Source organism: Dendrobates tinctorius, unplaced genomic scaffold, assembly GCF_039654945.1.
Source record: "Dendrobates tinctorius isolate UK_male_01 unplaced genomic scaffold, ASM3965494v1 ptg000120l, whole genome shotgun sequence".
Lineage (NCBI taxonomy): Eukaryota > Metazoa > Chordata > Amphibia > Anura > Dendrobatidae > Dendrobates > Dendrobates tinctorius.
In genome coordinates, this window is record NW_027361788.1 from 6520884 (window position 1) to 6540920 (window position 20037).

The following is a 20037-nucleotide window of genomic DNA, read 5'->3' on the forward strand; positions in this document are numbered from 1 at the left end:
TTGTTATAATCTATGTAACCAACTGTGGTTAGTTATAACACATGGATTTTTGTGAGTACTCACCGTAAAATCCTTTTCTCCGAGACGCTCACTGGGGGACACAGAGACTGTGGGTGTGTGCTGCTGCCGTCTGGAGGCCGACACTAAGTATACAAAAAGCAAGTTAGCTCCGCCTCTGCCGCATACACCCTCGCCCCGATAGCGGGCGGAAACCAGTATAGTGCAAAAAGCAGTAGGAGAAGCAGAAAGCGAATTAGCCTTACCGCAGAAAATCATATGTCTGAAAAAAGGACCACCCTACGATAAAGAATTACACCAATTAAACTAAACAAAAGCCAACCGGCTATTAGGGTGGGTGCTGTGTCCCCCAATGAGCATCTCGGAGAAAAGGATTTTACGGTGAGTACTCACAAAAATCCATGTTTCTCCTTCGTCTCATTGGGGGACACAGAGACTGTGGGACGTCCTAAAGCAGTCCCTGGGTGGGAGCAACTCACCAATCCACACTGCATGCCCACCTGTTTAAAGATGTGCCACTGCTGCCTGGAGAATTTTCCTACCCAGGCTCGCATCCGACAAAGCCTGAGTATGCACATTGTAATGCTTAGAGAACGTGTGCAGGCTTGACCAAGTTGCCGCCTTGCATACCTGCTCTGCCGAAGCCTGATGCCGAAGCGCCCAAGAGGCGCCCACTGCCCGAGCCGAGTGCACCCTTATTCCAGTTGGAACCGGCGCGCCTCTAATACGGTAAGCCTCTTGAAGAGTAAGGCGAATACATCTGGCTATGGTCGACCGTGAGGCTGCGAGCCCTTTCCTGCGCCCTTCGGGGATCACAAACAACGAGTCTGTCTGGTGAAAAGGTGCTGTCCTCGACACATACCTCCTGAGGGCTCTTACTAGGTCCAGCGTGTGGAGCGCCTTCTCCACTCTGTGTACCGGGGCTGGACAGAACGAAGGCAAAACAATGTCCTCATTAATATGGAATGAGGACACCACCTTCAGCAGAAACGGCGGCGGTGGTCTCAGGACTACCTTATCCTTAAAAAAGGTCAGAAACGGCGCTCTACAGGATAGGGCTGCCAATTCCGAGACCCGCCTAATAGAGGTTATGGCTACCAAAAACACGACCTTCCTGGTAAGGTATGGCAATTCGACTTCCTGTAACGGCTCAAAAGGAGCTTCCTGCAGGACACCCAGAACCAGATTAAGGTCCCAGGCGTCTAAGGGAGCTCTAAAGGGGGTCACCAAATGCGAGACCCCCTGAATGAATGTCTTGACTTGCATATTGGTAGCGATCTTTCGCTGGAAAAGGACAGACAAGGCCGATATCTGTCTCCTCAGGGAACTCGGGGCCAAACCTGCGTCTAGGCCTGACTGCAGAAAAGCCAGGATGTTGGGAACTGAGAAGGACCAAGGCGCAACCTCGTGCTCTCGACACCAGAGAAAGAAAACCTTCCAAGTGTTATGATAGACCCTCGCCGAGGCCGGCTTCCGGGCGCTAACCATTGTAGCCACCACTTCACGCCCAAACCCCGCCTGGGTCAGAACCCAGGATTCAACGGCCATGCCGTCAAACACAGGGCCCCTAAGTTCGGGTGGTAGATCGGCCCCTGGGACAGTAAGTCTGGCTGTTCCGGTAGACGCCATGGCACGTCTGCGAGGAGCTGTACTAGATCTGCGTGCCAAGCTCGACGGGGCCAGTCTGGAGCCAGCAGAATTGCCGGGACCCTCTCTATCTTAATCTTTCTGATTACCCTCGGGAGAAGAGGCAGAGGGGGAAACAGGTATGGGAGCCGAAACTGGCTCCATGGAAGAACCAAAGCATCCACTGCGATTGCTCGCGGGTCCTGGGACCGGGCAACAAACCTGCCCACCTTGGCGTTCTCCCTGGAGACCATCAGATCCACGTCCGGAGTTCCCCACCGTTGGCAAATCTGCTGGAAGACCTCGGGGTGAAGGGACCATTCTCCGGCCATGACCCCCTGCCGACTCAGGAAATCTGCTGCCCAATTTTCCACACCTGGTATATGAACCGCTGAGATTACTGAGTGGTGCTTCTCGGCCCAACGGAGTACATGTTCTATCTCGCGCATGGCTGCCTTGCTGCGTGTGCCTCCCTGGTGATTCACGTACGCCACTGCCGTGGCGTTGTCTGATTGGACCCGGACTGGGCGACCCGCTAGCCAGTGCTGAAAATTCTGCAATGCCAACAGCACAGCTCGAATCTCCAACATGTTGATCGGAAGATGAGCCTCCTGGGGGGACCACTGCCCCTGTGCCGTGTAATGACGAAATACTGCTCCCCAACCGAGAAGACTCGCGTCGGTTGTGACCAGCAACCATTGATCTGGAGGAAAGGGTTTCCCCTGAAGGAGAGAGGAGTCGCACGTCCACCATTGAAGTGCCCGCCGGACCTGAAAAGACAACCTGCACTGATGATCTAGGGAGAACGGACTCCTGTCCCACGCTGCTAAAAGAGCTTGCTGCTGGGGACGAAGATGAAATTGCGCAAATGGAATTGCTTCTATTGCTGCTACCATCCTCCCTAGAACCCTCATCCCAAAACGAATCGTGTGAGGGCCTGGCTGCTGAAGACTCCGAACTCCCTGCCGGAGCGCCCGAGCCTTGTCTTGAGGGAGAATTACCAACCCTCGGGAAGTGCTGAAAATCATCCCTAGGAATGGAATCCTCTGAGCTGGGGTAAGAGATGACTTCTTCCCATTGACCAACCATCCCAGGCGAGATAGGGTATCAAGCGTGATGCTGACATTCTCCTCGCATGCTTGAAAGGACAGCCCTTTTACCAAAAGGTCGTCTAAGTACGGCAACACTACTATGCCCCGAGAATGAAGAATGGCCATAACGACCGCCATTACCTTTGTGAATACCCTGGGTGCCATGGCCAACCCAAATGGCAGAGCCACAAACTGGAAATGCCGGCCATTGATCGCAAAACGAAGGAAATTTTGATGCGGGGGAAAAATAGGGATGTGCAGGTAGGCATCCTGAATATCGATTGAGGCCAAATATTGTCCCACCTTGACCCAGACGTGGCGGAACCTGAGCAGACAACAGTCTACTCTGCTGTCCTCGGGTACTTGATGCCTCGAGTCATTTTGCTGAGGGCCTCTGGGACCTGGCTCCCCTTGACCTGGGTGGACGGCCCCGCACCCTCCCCAGCGGGTTGGCTCTATACGTGACCTGGCGCTCTCTGTCTTGGTTGTAGCGAGCTGGGGTGGTAGAACTGGCCGCTGTTGCCCATCCTGGGGCGCAAAATGCTCGAAAGCGCGCCTGCGGTTGACGAAGAGGCGGTCTACTCTTCTGCTGTGGGAGAAAGGTGCCCTTTCCTCCTGTGGCATCTGAAATAAGTTTGTCTAACTTCTCTCCAAAAAGCCGGTTACCCTGATATGGCAGGGCTGTTAACGACTTTTTAGAAATTGAATCAGCCCGCCATAGCCTTAGCCACAAGGCTCTCCTAATGGCGATAGCGTTTGCCTCCGCTAGCGCCGCGCAATTAGCCGCATTCAAGGACGCATTAATTAGTCACCCGCCATCGCGATCTGCTTTGCTATCTCAGACACCTCTATCGGCAAGTCTCTCTCTTGCAGGACTCCATTCAAGACTCTGACCATGACATCATGGCCTTGGCCACCCATGTCGCAAATGACGGCAAAAGCGCTGATCCCGATGCCTCATACACCGAGCGGGCTAAACCTTCTATGAGCCGATCCGTGGGGTCCTTAATGGAAGAACCACTAGGCACTGACAACAATGATCTTGAGGCCAGGCGTGACACTGGGGGATCCACAATCGGAGATTCCGCCCATCTCTTACAGAGCTCTGGTGCAAACGGGTATCTCGTCTCTAGCGTTTTTTGTCCTGAAAAACGCTTCTCTGGACACTCCCTGTGCCGTTGCACCATGTCCTCGAATTCTGGATGAGTGCTAAACACCCTATGTGGTCGCCTGGCCTTTTTAAAAAATATTTTATGCCCTGCGGTTAGAGACATCTTCTTCAATACCTAGAGTCTGATTGACAGCCTCAATGAGACTGTCTACCGTCTCCCGACACCCGGGGGTATCCAGGTCCAAGGATTTCTGCACGTCCTCATCCGAACTCTGCTCGCTCCCAGACAATAGTGACGGTGAGCGAGACGCCGCACTCACGGATGCCGAAGCACCGGAGGGGCCCGGAGACGCCATATGGGATCTTTCCCTGTACGTCTGTTTAGAGAGAGTGCGGCCCCTGCAGGCCGGCGGCTCCTGTGAGGTGGGTGAACCTTTCCAAACCGGTGAGCCGTCGTCTCTACCCCTATCCGGGGCCTGAGGGGTCTCGATCGCCTTCGTAAGTGCAGCCATAGACCGAGAAAGTGATAACGCCCATTCTGGGGGATCCAACCCCCTGGGCTCCATTGGAGGGGAAGGCTCCTGGGCGCGTTCGGAACTACAAGCTTCACACAACTTAATAGTCTGCGCTCGCGGGAACACAACCCCACAGGAAACGCATGCGGTATAAAGGAAAGTGTGCTTTTTCCCCTTTCCAGACATACTGCCGAAACAGCCAATTTTCTCTCTCCTTTTTTTTTTTTTTTTTTTTTTAAGGCATACAGGCCTGCTCCATGGCCGATATCACTGACTGGAGGGATTCCATCCGAAAGTGCCTAACTCCGATGAACCTGTTTAGGATCTTTAGGTCCAGAACCGGTCTTACTGTTCCGTCCTTCTTGGAGACCGCGAACAGGTTGGAATAAAATCCTTGAGCCTCTTCGCCCTCTGGTGCTGGGACAATGACCCCGTTGCACTGAATAATCCTGATGGCTCCTAGCAACGCCTCTGCCCGGGATTCCGATTTGGGAAGCCGGGAACGAAAAAATCGCTTTGGAGGGTGTCCGATAAACTCTATCTTGTACCCGAATGACACTAATTCTGCCACCCATGCGTCGTGTGCCCTAGTGTGGCCGAGACGGGGTCGCACTTACCCGGCTCCTGCTGTCTCCCCGTGCTCCTGCTGTTGTTCTCTCTGGGTAGGCTGCGATGCTTTCCTGACCGCGGCCTACCCCGTTCTGAAGCCGGGGCCTCAATTTTATCCAGCGCCCGCCCTGGACATGGGGGCGGCGCCGGATCTGACGTCACGCTGGGGGGCGGGCCTTCTCCCCACGGCCTAGGCCGAAGCCGCGGGCTAAATTTAGGCACTGCCCACCCGCCGGAGCCGGGCGCGCTACCCTGGCGCTTCTCCGCTCATCGCTACCCCCCTGAGGCATGCTCCTTCCCCAGCCTGGGAACCCACTGGCCACAGGTATGGGCGCGCTGCCCGGGAGGAAGGAGGGAGGAGGGAGGGAGGAAGGAGGAAACTGAGGGAGCTTCTGCTGATACCGCCGGCAGGAGAGGGGAAGCCGGCTCCAGCACCTGGAGTGTTCATCCTGCAGCTGATTTCCCTAGCCTGGATCCTCACGCTGCCCAGGGGCTCTCCCAGCCCAACCATACCCCCTTGTGACCTGGCGCTCTGTCTTCCCCATGAGGTAATCCATCTTCGGACGGTGCAGGCACCCTAGCTCCATCTGCCTTGTCTGGGCGAGGAGAGGGACCGTCCGCCGCCACGCAGCACTGCCGTCTAGCGTTGGTGGAGCAGTGGGGCCGCACAGACTAGTCTTGTGCCTCTGTGCAAGCCCATGGTTTCGTTACCTAGGGGTGGACAGGGCTAAGTCTGGCATAATGTCCCACGTCGCGGGAGAGGAAACGTGGAGGGACACTCGCACGTGGTCGCCCGTTGATGGTTTGGGGAAATCGGCTCCTTTCAATAGGATGCGTTGCCCCTGTCATTTCTTCTCAAAATAAAAAAGAAAAAATAGATGTCTGGGGAAAAGTCCCAGAGATGTCCCTCGGTGCGAGAAAGGATACGCGGAGGAGATACTCGCGCGTGCTCGCCCGTTGATGTTTGAGGGAGATCGGACCCTTTCAATAGGGTCCGTCACCCCTGTCTCCTCTTCATAGCGAGAACATATTTAAAAAAAAAATAAAATAGTCTGGGGAGACCAAGACTACGTGTGCCTCCATCAGACACTAAGCAAAAACTGGTTTCCACCCGCTATCGGGGCGAGGGTGTATGCGGCGGAGGCGGAGCTAACTTGTTTTTTTGTATACTTAGTGTCGGCCTCCAGACGGCAGTAGCACACACCCACAGTCTCTGTGTCCCCCAATGAGACTAAGGAGAAAAACTATAATTATATTGCACATAAAAACATTTCACATCATATATTCAACACTACAGATTTGCAACAAAATTAACTAAACGATTACCCAAGTATTGATAGTATTTTATTTTCAACGCATTCAAGATTTTTGGTTTTTCCTTTCGGTGTAAAGATGAACAGATTTTGGGCAGTTCCAACTCTTGAACAGACCACGTAAAGTTGACCATGAGAAAAGCATGGAGATTGCAATCGATCCATACTACTTTCAAGGACTGTCCCTGAGCATTGTTAATGGACATTGCAAATAGCAGTTGAACTGGAAACTGGAGGCGTTTAAAATAAAAAAACAAATCAGATCGAATGAGAGGAATTCTTGGAAGGAAAATGTCCTCTCCTTTGGCACATCCTGTTTCTGAGCTGTGTATCTAACCCTATCCTGTTTGATAATGTCTGCTGAGCTGTGTACCTAATTCTCTCCTGTGTGATACTTTATGCTGAGCTGTGTATCTAATCCTATCGTGTTACTGACTACTCAGCCATGTATCTAATCCTATCCTGTGTGATACTGACTGCTGAGCCGTATATCTAATCCTATCCTGTGTGATACTGTGGGCTGAGCTGTGTATCTAATCCTCTCCTGTGAGATACTGACTGCTGAGCCGTGTATCTAGTCCTATCCTGTGTGATACTGGGCTCCCCTTGCAGTCTGTGTCAGAGGGTGGTCTGTGTTGGCACAGTAATAAATTATTTCCAGCTTCACAGAAGGGCGATAACAGCATAGAAATGATAAGAGTAATAGTCCAAATTGTTTGGGGAATTGGAACGCCCGGGGTTAAAATTTTGCATTACAACATAGCCTATGACACTCTCGGGGTCCACGCTCTCGGGGTCCAGACGTGTGACTGTGCAAAATTTTGTGGCTGTAGCGGTGGTGGTGCAGATGCCAATCCCGGACATACACATACATACATGCAAACAAACATACATATACACACACACACACACACACACACACACATTGAGCTTTATATATTATATGTGTGTGTGTATGTATGTGTGTGTATATATATGTATATGTGTGTGTATATATATATATGTATGTAACGCACTTTAACGTACTATGTGTTTATACTCTGTATTATGTGAATGTTCCCGTTAATGTGCTGTGTCTGCCATGTATGCAATACACCTAATAGTGGCAGGGGCAGCAAAAGTTAATATTGTGGGCTGTGCCAGCAGCAGAGAGGGAACAGGAAACTCCTGCTTCCTGGTCAGAAAGCCCGAGTATTTTGCTCAGAGCAAATGTTTATTACAGTGGGGCACTGCCAGAACCCCGGACAGGAGAGCTCTGTTGCCCGGACCAGAGACTAAGTATCAGGATTAAGGACTACAACACAGGCCCACAGGACTCTGTAAGGGCTTTCGCTGAAGGGGTCTCGGGCGCCCAGATTCCAGCGATTGGATTTTCTGCGAACAATGGCCACTAGGGCCGTTGTGGGGCATGGCTGTAGCAAGCATCAGGGAGAGAACAGGAAGCCAGTGTTTAAGTTGTTTCTTTTGTCCTCCTTTCATCCTTGTTCAAATAGAGTTAAGTTTCCCTGTTGGAGAGCTGCTGCTTCCCTGGATCTTTTATTTCTTGGACTGCTGAGACCCAAGGAAAAGAAGGTAACTTCTGGGGAAGAACAGTCGGTCCTGTCAATTTATGTACAAGAGGCCGGAGGTGCTCGCTGATGGTGTTCTCAGTGGACTTTGCCTATGTACTGTATCTTTTCAGTAACCACCCCCCCCCCGCCCTTGTTAAATTGACAGCACACACAGCCACTGCAGCCAATCGTGAAGCTCGGTGGCAGTGATGTCTAGATTGTCAGACGCTGCAGCAGATGGTAAAAGTGATCTACATCGTTTTTTTTTTCCATCACTGGTATGTCATCATTTGAGGACCATGCTGTCCTTTTTCTAAATACTCAGACTTTAGACTTGTTGGTGTCAACCCCTCCACCCAGTGCTGCAGATGTGCCCTATTACAGATAAGTTATCAATATCATCCGCACAAGAACCCCTATCAAGCTACTATATTCTACAAGGAAGAGACACAAGTGCAAAATACTGATAAATGGCCATCGCACATACTTGTTTATAATGCATAAAACGTCTATAGGTGAAGTACTTTAAGTCCAACAAATAGTGATTCTATGAGTAATGACTAATGACCTGTTTGTTACTAGAATATGTTGTGTAATACCCCGTTATACCCTGCAGATGGCAGCATTGCTTTTTTTAGCGGTCTACGGCTGGACTGTTGATTCTTTTGCTCTGCTTTTCTATAGGTCGTAATCATTTTATGTGAATGTCGCCAATTTTTAGTCTTATTGTAGAACCTGTTGGAATTTACACTCTAAAGACTTTAAAAGATCTGAGGTCATTTTTTATCCTTCTATAGATTTTAATCCAACGATTTGGATGCAAAGTTTTTTTTTTTTGTTTGTGTGCTGTGGCTCACTGATAGTGCAGACACAATACACCTGTCACCAGATGGCTATTTACTAGTGATTTGGGCATATTTGGGCCGGGCACAGTGGGGACAGTCTGTGAAGGTGAGATTAGAGCTTCAGTGGCTTTCATATCAGCCGCCTGAACAAAAATTAAAAAAAAAAAAAAAATTAAATTCCCCTTCTACAGCAATAAAACCTGAGAAATGCTCATTCCACCTCTGCAGGTACGCTCTGATACTGACATTACTGTTGTGATGGTATGGAAATTTCTGGATAAACCAACTTGTGTTTATTTTTTTACAACAGAGGAAGAAATTCACTTTCAAGACAAACATCTGGCTTACTAATCGGAAAAGGTAATGTCATTTTTTTTTTTTTCTTTCTCCCAGTATTCACATGTGAACGGTCCCCCCAACAAAGAGCAGTTTTTTCTAGTTCAGAGCGGTCATTCACTGTTTGTGCCGCGGAAGGGGTAGGACTCTCCACCTTTATCCAGGCAGTATATAAAAGGATTTTTACATGAAATTCCAGAATCCGATCATAGGGGACTTTAACTCCAAGCTCCCTGCACAACTTTCAGAAACCTGTCAAATAAAGGTGCTTCTCACAAAATTAGAATATCATCAAAAGGTTAATTTATTTCAGTTCTTCAATACAAAAAGTGAATCTCAAATATTATATAGTCATTACAAACAGAGTGATCTATTTCACGTGTTTATTTCTGTTAATGTTGATGATCATGGCTTACAGCCAATGAAACCCAAAAGTCATTATCTCAGTAAATTAGAATACTTTATAACACCAGCTTGAAAAATGATTTTAAAATCCGAAATGTTGGCCTACTGAAATGTATGTTCAGTAAGCACACTCAATACTTGGTCGGGGCTCCTTTTGCATCAATTACTGCATCAATGTGACATGGCATGGAGGCTATCAGCCTGTGGCACTGCTGAGGTGTTATGGTAGCCCAGGTTGCTTTGATAGCAGCCGTCTACTCATCTGCATTGTTGAGTCTTGTTTCTCTCATCTTCCCCTTGACAATACCCCATGGATTCTCTATGGGGTTAAGGTCAGGCGAGTTTGCTGGCCAATCAAGCACAGTGATATTATTTGCAAAACAGGTATTGGTACTTTTTGCAGTGTGGACAGGTGCCAAGTCCTGCTGGAGAATGACATTTCCATCTCCAAAAAGCTTGTCGGCAGAGGGAAGCATGAAGTGCTCTAAAATTTCCTGGTAGACGGCTGCGCTGACTTTGGTCTTGATAAAACACAGCGGACCTATACAAGCAGATGACATGGCTCCCCAAACCATCACTGATTGTGAAAACTTCACACTAGACCTCAAGCAGCTTGGATTGTGGCCTCTCCACTCTTCCTCCAGACCCTGGGAGCTTGATTTCCAAATGAAGTGTAAAATTTACTTTCATCTGAAAACACCTTGGACCACTGAGCAACACTCCAGTTTTTCCTCCTTGGCCCAGGTAAGACACTTCTGGCATTGCCTATTGGTCATGAGTGGCTTGACACAAGGAATGCGACACTTGTAACCCATGTCCTGGATATGTCTGTGTGTCGTGTCTCTAGAAGCAATGACTCCTGCAGCAGTCCACTCCTTGTGAATCTCCCCCATATTTTTGAATGGCCCTTTCTTAACAATCCTATCAAGGCTGCGGTTATCCCGGTTGCTTGTGCACCTTTTTCTACCACACTTCAGTCGCCATGACAGTACCATGAGAGAGAGAATCCGCCCTTCAGGGACAGGAAACCTACAGACATAAAAAGGCGGCCCTCTCTCCCACCTCAGTTGGTTTCCTGTCCCTGACAGGGAAGCCTCTTCAGACATACCTGCAGAAGACCGAAGATGTTCCCAGGCCTGGCTGGTCGACTCGGGCAGCAGGAGGGCCCCTGCCTCGGCCTGTCCGGTGTCCTGGAGGCGCCCACGGCAGGAGGACTGCTGGTGAGGCAGCAGCAGGACAAAGCACCCTCCGGGGGGTTGACTTTAAGGGGCCCATCGCTGCGTGTTCCAGTGAGTATACGCGCAGGGTGACTTTTTTTCTTTCTCGGGTCTGTGCCGGCTGGCGGCGTCCAGGGCAGGTGCTCCTGCCTCTCACTGGTGTTGACGGCTGTGCGGAGCCCTCGCTGTGCAGTGGAGGTGGCGGTTGTGGTCTCGGCGTCTGCCTGCCGCTGTCGGTTCACGGCCGGAGTAACGCGATGGGAGGGGGTGGCCCCTGATGACATGGCTGGCGGCGCGGTCCTATGACGTGGCCGGGCGTGTGCTGTGGGGGCTGTGGCGCCGGTTCTCTTCCGGGTAGCGTGACGCCGGCGGGATGCGAGGACGCGATCTTGGGGGGGGGGGGAGGCGCACATTACAGTTCTGGGCAGGCCACCTGGATTCGTTGTCTGGCCTCAGCCGGGGTGGGTACCATTGGGGGAGGCCGGCTATTTAAACGAGCCGCAATGGTGTCCAGGGGGACCCCCCCCCGCAGACAGGTCCATTCCATATAGTGTACTCACCGCAGCGGCAACAGCAGCAGCATTCGTGGTACACCCGCAGCAGCTTCTCTCTGAGAAGCCCTCTGGATCAGCTTCCCAACGGCGGTCTAGTGACAGTAACCGCCTTACAGGAGCTAAGTCCGGTCAGAAGTCTAAGTTCGGCATGTCCTCAGGCCGCAGATATTCATCATCGGCTGGGAAGGACCCCCCACAGATTACGGTACCACTCACTTACAGACCGTGGGTAAGTGATCTCCGTGAAAGTTCACTTGACGATATATTGTCTCACCTTAGGTTCTGCAAAAACCAAACCCAGGGAGTGTGCGGAGTGTGGGGGTTCCACTCCCTGATGGCCACGGGAAAAGGCTGTGGAGACCGTGCTTCCAGAACTTAGTAGCGGAAGAGACTCCAGACCTGACCACCACTCTGAGGGAGTTGGTTAGACAGGAGACAGAGGTGCAGTTAGCCCTACCATAGGGAAGACAGGTTACGAAGGTAGAACCCGGGCTCCCGATTTCAGATTCAGGTAGCGACTCAGGGGTATTAAAATCAGATTCGTCCCCTTCATCCTCGTCGTCTTCAGAGGCCAGAGGAGATCGCTCATGCTTCCCGCTCGACCAGATAAATCGGCTGGTGAAAGCAGTGATCAGTGCTATAGGGATTGAGCAGCCCCAGTAAGAAAGATCAATGCAGGATCTTATGTTTAAAGTACTAGACAGGAAGACTCTAGATCCTTTCCAGTCATTAATAAAATAAATTCCCCGATTACTTGGGAATGGAAAAAACCCGAAAGAAAGGGTTCCCTCCGCCAGCATTTAAAAGGAGGTACAGCCTGGTCGCTGATGGTGTGGCTAGACCGCATAGAGGAACAGCTCAAGGGCAAGGTTCCTAGGGAAGAAATTTTATCCTCCCTTCCTGTGATCCAGGGTGCAGCGGCGTTTTCTTTCAGACGCATCAGCGGTCTCTGTAAAACTAGCGACCAGATCGGTGGCGCTGTCTAATGCTGCCCGCAGAGCCATATGGCTGAAGTGTTGGCCAGGAATATCCCTGGTGAAGGGGGACATCTATTTGGCTCAGTGCTAGACGAGTTATTGGAAAAAGCGGGAGATGGCAAAAAACTGTTCCCTTACTTGGGAAGACCCCCATACAGGTGGGACTCTAATAGAAGATGGTTCGAACGAAGGAGGTTGAATAAAGAGGGAACCAGATATGACAGCAGCAGGAGGAAAGGTAGAGGATATATGTTCAATTCCTCCCTTGACCGCAGAAGGCCGCAATGACTGACGGACCAGGTCGGAGGCAGGCTTTTACACTTCTATCTGGCCTGGATAAATATTTCAAATAGCCATTGGATTCGGAGCGTCATTAAGACGGGGCTAAAATTTGAGTTCCGAGAAAACACCTAATAACATATTTATTTTAACTCCCGTTCGTTCTTCATCTACAGAAGAACTGGCGCTGGAGTCTGAGGACCAGGAACTTCGGCAGATGGGAGTCCTCGTGGAAGTTTCAGAGGTACAAAGGGGATTCTACTCCCCCCTCTCTTTTGGTCAAGAAGCCAGATGGCTCGTTTCGTACTATCGTAAATCTCAAAGGCCTCAATAAATTTATTTTAATTCGCTCCTTCAAGGTGGAGTCAGTTAAACCTGCCATAAAGCTATTATTCAACATATGTTTCAGTGTGGTCTTAGAGCTTATTGACGTTTACTATCTCGTCCCGATACACGCAGACCACCAGCAGTTTCTAAGAGTAGCGGTTTCATTAGGTGGAATAGTAAGCCATTTCCAATTCGGAGCACTTCCCTTCGGGGTTGCTGTTGCACCCCGAGTTTTTACTAAGATAATGGCAGGTTATGGCACATTTACACGAACAGGATATTCTTGTGATCTCTTATTTAGATGATCTGCCAATTGTGGGAAACGTGGAATTACATTACACCGCACAATTAGGAAAAGTAATATCCAGCCTTCAAGAGTTGGGATGGATTATAAATTTCAAAAAATCACAGTTGCAGCCCCTGGAAGTGCAGCAGTTCCTCATCCTTGTCCTAGATTCCAAGATACGAGAATGTCGGTTACCGGAGCCAAAAGTGGACAGTATTCCGCGACAAACACTCAGGGCAATACATAACCCTTTGGTCACTCTAAGGGGGGCAATGACACTACTAGGCTCACTCGCTTCATGTATGCCCACTGTTCTCTGGGCCCAATACCACACCAGAACCCTGCAGTGGGACGTGTGGCACAACAAATGTTGGCTAGAAGGTCACCTACAGATAAAACTTACAGTACAATGTCCTCCGAGTCAGTACAATCACTACGATGGTGGACACACATACCATACCTGCGTAGAGGGGTTCCCTGGGTGAATCATATCTCCCGAGTCATAACCACGGATGCTAGTCCCAGGGGCTGGGGAGCGCATATGGGGGATATGTGGGTCCGGGGGGTATGGACACCATCTGAGCAAGATTACTCATCTTATTTAAAAGAGCTATTGGCTGTGGAGCGGGCCCCTAAGTAGTTTCCTTATGTCCCTACAGGGCCGACACGTCAGGCTTTTCTCAGACAATCAGATAGCCGAGGTTCATTTACTATCCCTTACACCCCTCCATATTAAAGGGAAACACAATATCACGGCTGATTTCCTGAGCTGCAACAAGCTCAAACAAGGAAAGTGGGTAATGAATGGGGCCATATTCCAACAGATTGTGCACATGTGGGGGTCCCCAGAAATAGACTTGTTTTGCCAACAGAGAGAACAGACAACTACATCAGTTTTGTTCTTTGGATCCCAGAGAAAACCTGTACGCAGTGGGCGCTCTCCTAATCTCGTGGATCTTCGGCCTGGCCTACACCTCCCCCCCCCCCCCCCCCACTGAATCTAATACCGATAGTTCTGGGGAAGATTTGAGAAGACAGGGCTTGCATAATCCTGATAGCCCCATTCTGGCCCAGAAGACCGTGGTTTCCTTGGCTGAGGAAGAGGGCTGTGACTCGGCCGTGGATTCTGCCAGAGCTCCCGAATCGCCTCTCCCAAAATCCAGTATTGCATCCGCAAGTGTCCAATCGGCATCTGGCGGCTTGCAATTTGAAGGGGCACTACTGAGTGGGTAGGGCTTCTCTCGGGGGCTACTCAACACCCTATTGAAAAGCAGAAAACCTTCCACAACAAATATCTGTCAGAATTTGGGGAAAAATTTCTTGTTGACCTCGGGGGTGGAGATTGGTCAAAAAAAATTCGCCTTAACCAGATATTGGAATTCATGCAGAAGAGGTTAGAGATGGGTCTAGCCACGAATACGCTTAGAGTCCAGGTTTTGTCCCTAGGGGCACTAAACAACTGTAACCTAGTGGGCAATTACTCGGTATCCAGATTCATAAAAGCAGCGGCTAGGTCCAGGTCCACCATTAAAAAGCTAGTTCCATGGGATCTGAGCCTGGTGCTATCAGCTTTAACAGTAGCTCCGTTTGAGCCTATTGATTCTGCCCCCATTAGAATCCTATCCTTCAAAACTGCCATGCTGGTTGGGCTAATGTCTGCTTAGGAGGGTTAGTGATCTGCATGCTCTCTAGACTTCCCTGTATACTCAGTTTAGGGAAGACCGAGTCGTACCAAAACCAAACCCCTTGTATCTGCCCAAGGTTGCTTTAAAGTTTCACAGATTACTAGAGATAGTCCTTCCCTCCGTCTGCCCAAATCCTGCTAGCCGGTCAGAGGAAAAAAACTTCATTCCTTAGATGTAAGAAGGTGTCTCCTTAGTTATGTTTCGGCCACAGATCCATGGGGAAAGGACAATTCCCTATTTGTATCCTTTCAGGGAGTTAGGAAAGGAATTAGAGTGCCCAAAAACATTTTAGCCAGGTGGATTAGGGAGGCAATTTCTCTGGTTTATACAACAAGTGGTGCGGAAATCCCGGAAGGTATTGGAGCACACTCCACTCGGGCCGTGGCAACATCCTGGGCAGAAAGGTGGGAAGGATCCATTGAGGACATATGTAAGGCAGATACGTGGTCCTCCCCATCCACGTTCTTTAACCACTATAGATTGAATTTAGGTGATTCCTCCGATCTCATATTTGGGAGAAAGGTGCTTGAGGCAGCTGTCCCCGCCTAAGCTCTTTTCATCTCTGCAAATCTCTCGTGGTGCTGTCATGGTGACTGAATAAATGCTTAGCTACTTACAGGTAGCAGTGTTTTTCAGGAGCCCATGACAGCACCTTTGCATTCCCTCCCTTTTTTCACGTATGGACTGGCACCTTTCTTTGGTGAGTTAGGCCTTAGTCACGGGGGTGAAGAATATTTAGTTTGGATGTGTATATATATAAATTGCTACTAACCAGTCTCCTCATGCTCTGTAATCCAACTGAGGTGGGAGAGAGGGCTGCCCTTTTTTATGTCTGTAGGTTTCCTGTCCCTGAAGGGTGGATCCCCTCACTCGTGGTGCTGTCATGGGCTCCTGAAAAACCCCGCTACCGGTAAGTAGCTAAGCATTTTTCCTTCCACTCAACCTTCCATTAATATGCTTGGATACAGCACTCTGTGAACAGCCAGCTTCTTTAGCAGTGACCTTTTGTGGCTTACCCTCCTTGTGGCGTGTGTCAATTAATGCCTTCTGGACATCTGTCAAGTTAGCAGTCTTCCCCATGATTGTGGATCCTACTGAAACAAACTAAGGGACCTTTTTAAATGCTTAGGAAGCCTTTGCTGATGTTTTTTTTAGTTGTTCTAATTTAATGAGATAATGACTTTTGGGTTTTCATTGGCTGTAAGCCATAATCATCAACATTAACAGAAATAAACATGTGAAATAGATTACTCTGTTTGTAATGACTCAATATAATGAGTTCACTTTTTATATTGAAGAATTGGGGTCTCTTGGGTTCTGAGAAATTTTGTATCATATTATAAATCCATGTAGGCAAAAAAATTGTAATTTATACTTTTTACAGTGCACTAACCTGTGACCTCATGGCTAACTACTCCTTTCAACATCTCCTGGCCACAGTTTTGTGGTCGGGGAGAATGGGGGACACACGCTGATATAATTTGAATACCTAGTTGATGGGTGATTCTCATAACTTGGGTTAAGGGTTTATTGTCTTACCTGCACTGCTAAATGGTAGTAATGCATGTGTCATCGAAAACTGCAGATAACCAGCTATCGGACTCTTCTAGCAGCAAGTACCTCCTAGATGAAATGATTGGTTGGGTAAAAACTGAAAAAGCTGAGCCATATTTTGTCCCAGCTACACTTTTTGCCTAGAACATAAAGCTAGTGATTAAAATTAAGGCACCACTCTGCCATTTATTTCACCTCCTGAGTGCTATTGCTAGTGCTTGTTCCCTGACCCTAGTCTTCTACTTACCAACTGCTGTCTTCTGCTCTTCTCGGAACCGCTCCAGTCCCATTCTGCCATCTTGTGACCACAACTTCTGACTGACCAGAAGTCCAGAGCGAATGGTCACAATTTCTTGATGGAAGACTTGGTCGAAATGGCTACTACAGAAGATGGTGGCTGAGAAGTATATTGAGGGCAGAACACATGCATTAGTGAGACCATTCCAGGGGTAAGGGTTTGACAGATCAGCTGGGTGTTTTTTTTTGTTTTTTTTTTTTTTTTTTCTAGGACCACGCTCTTCAAGTTTTTTTTTTTCTTGTGTATATCCATGAACCTTAGTTATTTACACCAGCAATAGAAACCTTTTTTTACGTCTCGCAGTGCACACCGATACTTTTATTCCCAGTACTGTGTTCTCTTCCGTCTGCAAGCAACTGGTTACCACTGAGGTTGAGACACTAAGCAAGGACTATCATTCTCAAGATGTGGTTCTTCATCTGCTCATTGACCTTCATGAAGTCCTAACATCGAGCAATGATGTTATACAAGCAAATGAAGCACTTGGTAAGCAAAAGGCATGCTGTAGGCGTTGAGCTATGAATGCTGCTTAGTGCAGTTGATGCATGTAGTGAAGTAATACATTTCTGAGCCTCACAGATATCTCTATCTGTAAAGCAAAAGTCTAATGTTTCAGATCAGACATGTGTCCAGGCATGGCAATAGTAAATGCCATCATTATCTACCACATCTTCTCCTTGGCTTCTTAGAGTTCTGCATTTATTTTGCTCACTCTTAGCTTTATTCTGTTGCACCTATCAGCACAAGCCTGCAGCTGTTGTGTTGAACAGATGGTAATGGCACTGTGTTAGAGATTGATAATACTATAAGTGCCGCTTTTTTGTTTCAGTTCTTCCTAAATCCTTCATGCATGTGATATGTGGTTGCTGTATGTCTCAAGTAAAATCGTTCATTCTCCCACAAAGTTTGCACACTGATGATTCTGCTGAACGCAGAAATCTGCAACCTCTTCATCCAGTTATCCTTGACCAGCACTTTGCCACTGAATATATAAATGAGTAAAATAAATACAGATTATCACTAAGCTGGCCACATGCATTAGATATTTAGCGACCAAACTCCCAAATTTCAATTGAATTATCCCTATAGAATGTTAATGGTGCTATATAAATAAGATTTCTGTAGGTCCTCCCAATTCTCCCCAGTCTTCAGATGTTGCGGGGAGATGAGGATTTGGCAGTTACATTTTTAGTGCCTTACCTCATTGTTGTTTGGGTGATGGCTTGGACATCTGGTGAGTGAGTACAGGTTCCAAGATCAGAAAACACTGGTTTTTCTAAACAGGCATTTACATTACATGATCACCGTTCCTATGAGCGCTCCTTTTGCTGTAATTATGCTGTCTAAACAGTGTCGATCAGTAGGGATGAGCCAAACCCGAACTATAATGCTCGTGGTCAGTACCAGATACCTAGTGTCCTGTACCGATGTCTGAACACTGACTTCTAACAGGTTATCCGGTTTGCTGAAAACCTGCAGCATAGCCAATCAACAAGCTTTTAGGCTCTGGGCACTTACGGAGCCATCACAGCCATGCCCAATATTGGAGTGGCTGTGATTGGCTAGCGCACCATGTGACCCAGCCTGCAGAAATGCCGGATGGTGCTCTGATTAATGTAGGGATTGTATGCAGCTGGATAGTGTTAGGTTGTGCACTGTTCAAAAAGCTGCTGTGCGAGAGGCTCTGTACGTGTCAGCGGGAGAACTATTTCAAAAAGCTGCTATATGTTCTCTGCACCCATATCTGTGGGAGTACTGTATCAAAAAGTCACTGTATGTACTCTGAAACCCCACATGTGGGAGTATTGCGCAAAAAAACTGTGGTGTGTACTCTGCAGCAGTGTCTGTATGAGTCGTGTCCCTAAAAAGTAAATGTACTCTTCAAAAGTCTCTGCCATTTGTAGGCCAAAAAATAAATAGTACTACTGTACTGCTGTCTATACGAGTAGTATAGCAAAAGAATAATTCTACTCTGCAGTCGAGTCTTTGCCATTTTTAGTGCAAAAAAGTTTTTGTACTCTACAGCCATCTCTTTGCCAATTGAAGGTAAAAAAAATAATTTTAGTTACGTCAAGATTTTAGCTTCAATTTCAGCTGTCTAAGAGTAGTGTGGCAAAAAAATAGACTCTGTTGCAATCTGTCAGAGTAGTGTACTGAAAAACCACTTCCAAAAATGAGGAGCGCAGCAAATGGGGGATGTGGCTGCTCTAAGGAGAGAACTTGGTTGTTCTGTGCCTGCTACATGCCCTTACACCTTCCTCTGGTGCATGCACGCCACAGGACGTTATGCGTCCTTTTCGTAGGGCTGACCTTTTTTACTGACCTGAGATATAAGAGCATAAGCATGCCCATACAGGTGACAATCCAGCAGCTGTCGGCTGTACACTATAGCTGACAATTTGCTGCATCAGCCACGGTCAGTGTTGGCACTGCCCATGTCTGTTTAACCCGTTAGTTGCTGCTGTCAATGACTACATCATATAAATGGTTAAGAGTGTGGGGGCTCCCTGTTTATCCCCATTGGCATCCTGAGATCATGATTGTGTGGTCCTGATGTTTGCGATGGCAGTTCACAACCAAACAATTGCTTTAGTCTGCCAACTATAGTACTTGTTGAGAAGTTAGCAACATTTAGGTAGTAAAAGTATTTTTTTTCATTCCGGTCATGCCACTTTGCATTAACTCCTAAAAAGCACCTGAAGGGTTAATAACTAGTGATGAGTGAACGTGTTCGCCACTACTTGGTACCCGCCCGAGTATCGCTAGCATTTCCGGGATTATTTGGCTGCAGCTCAGGTCTCCACCTGCAAGTTTGGCGTTCTTTAGAGCACCAATTTACATGCAGGGATTGTCTGGCACGCACTGTAATGCCACAGCCATCTTTCTTGTGGTATTAGTAACTGGCTGGCTGCACAGCGTCATCAGGTCTATAAGAGACCTGCCACCGCCCTGCTAGTCAGTCATGTCTGGAATCACAGTGTAGGGAAGCTGCTGCTGAGGGACAGATTTGTTCTTTTATTAGTTACTAGCTGTAGAGCCCGGTGCTGCCCGGGCATAGTAACTGACTACGCTTAGTTATAACAAATTATAATGAATATATATATATATATATATATATATAATATGTAGAGCCCCGCCCACTCTGCATAGCCACATTCACTATAATAGCCCACATCATCCCGTCAACCAGAGCCACCGAACCCCTAATATCTCACATCATCCCATCAGCCAGAGCCACCGGACTACTACCCCTAATATCCCACATCATCCCGTCAGCCAGTCACCGGACTACTCCTCCTAATATCCCACATCATCCCGTCAGCCAGAGCCACCGGACAGCTACCACTAATATCCCACATCATCCCATCAGCCTGGGGTTAGAACCAGAGCACTGAGTGGAACGGTCCTAACTTCCAATGATCCCTTTAAGAGGGAAGATGC

The 20037-nt window shown here is 48.4% G+C and overlaps 1 protein-coding gene across 2 annotated transcripts in view; it reads left to right on the forward strand.

The window, feature by feature from the left end:
* The window catches only part of LOC141101581 (kinesin-like protein KIF14), a 303968-nt gene that overhangs the window by 247499 nt on the left and 36432 nt on the right, over positions 1–20037 (forward strand). For both annotated transcript variants that reach the window (XM_073590711.1, XM_073590710.1), the window contains exons 23-24: positions 8989–9038; positions 16900–17082. In XM_073590711.1, the coding sequence (XP_073446812.1) occupies positions 8989–9038; positions 16900–17082 (233 nt within the window). The remainder of the gene's footprint in view (positions 1–8988; positions 9039–16899; positions 17083–20037) is intronic.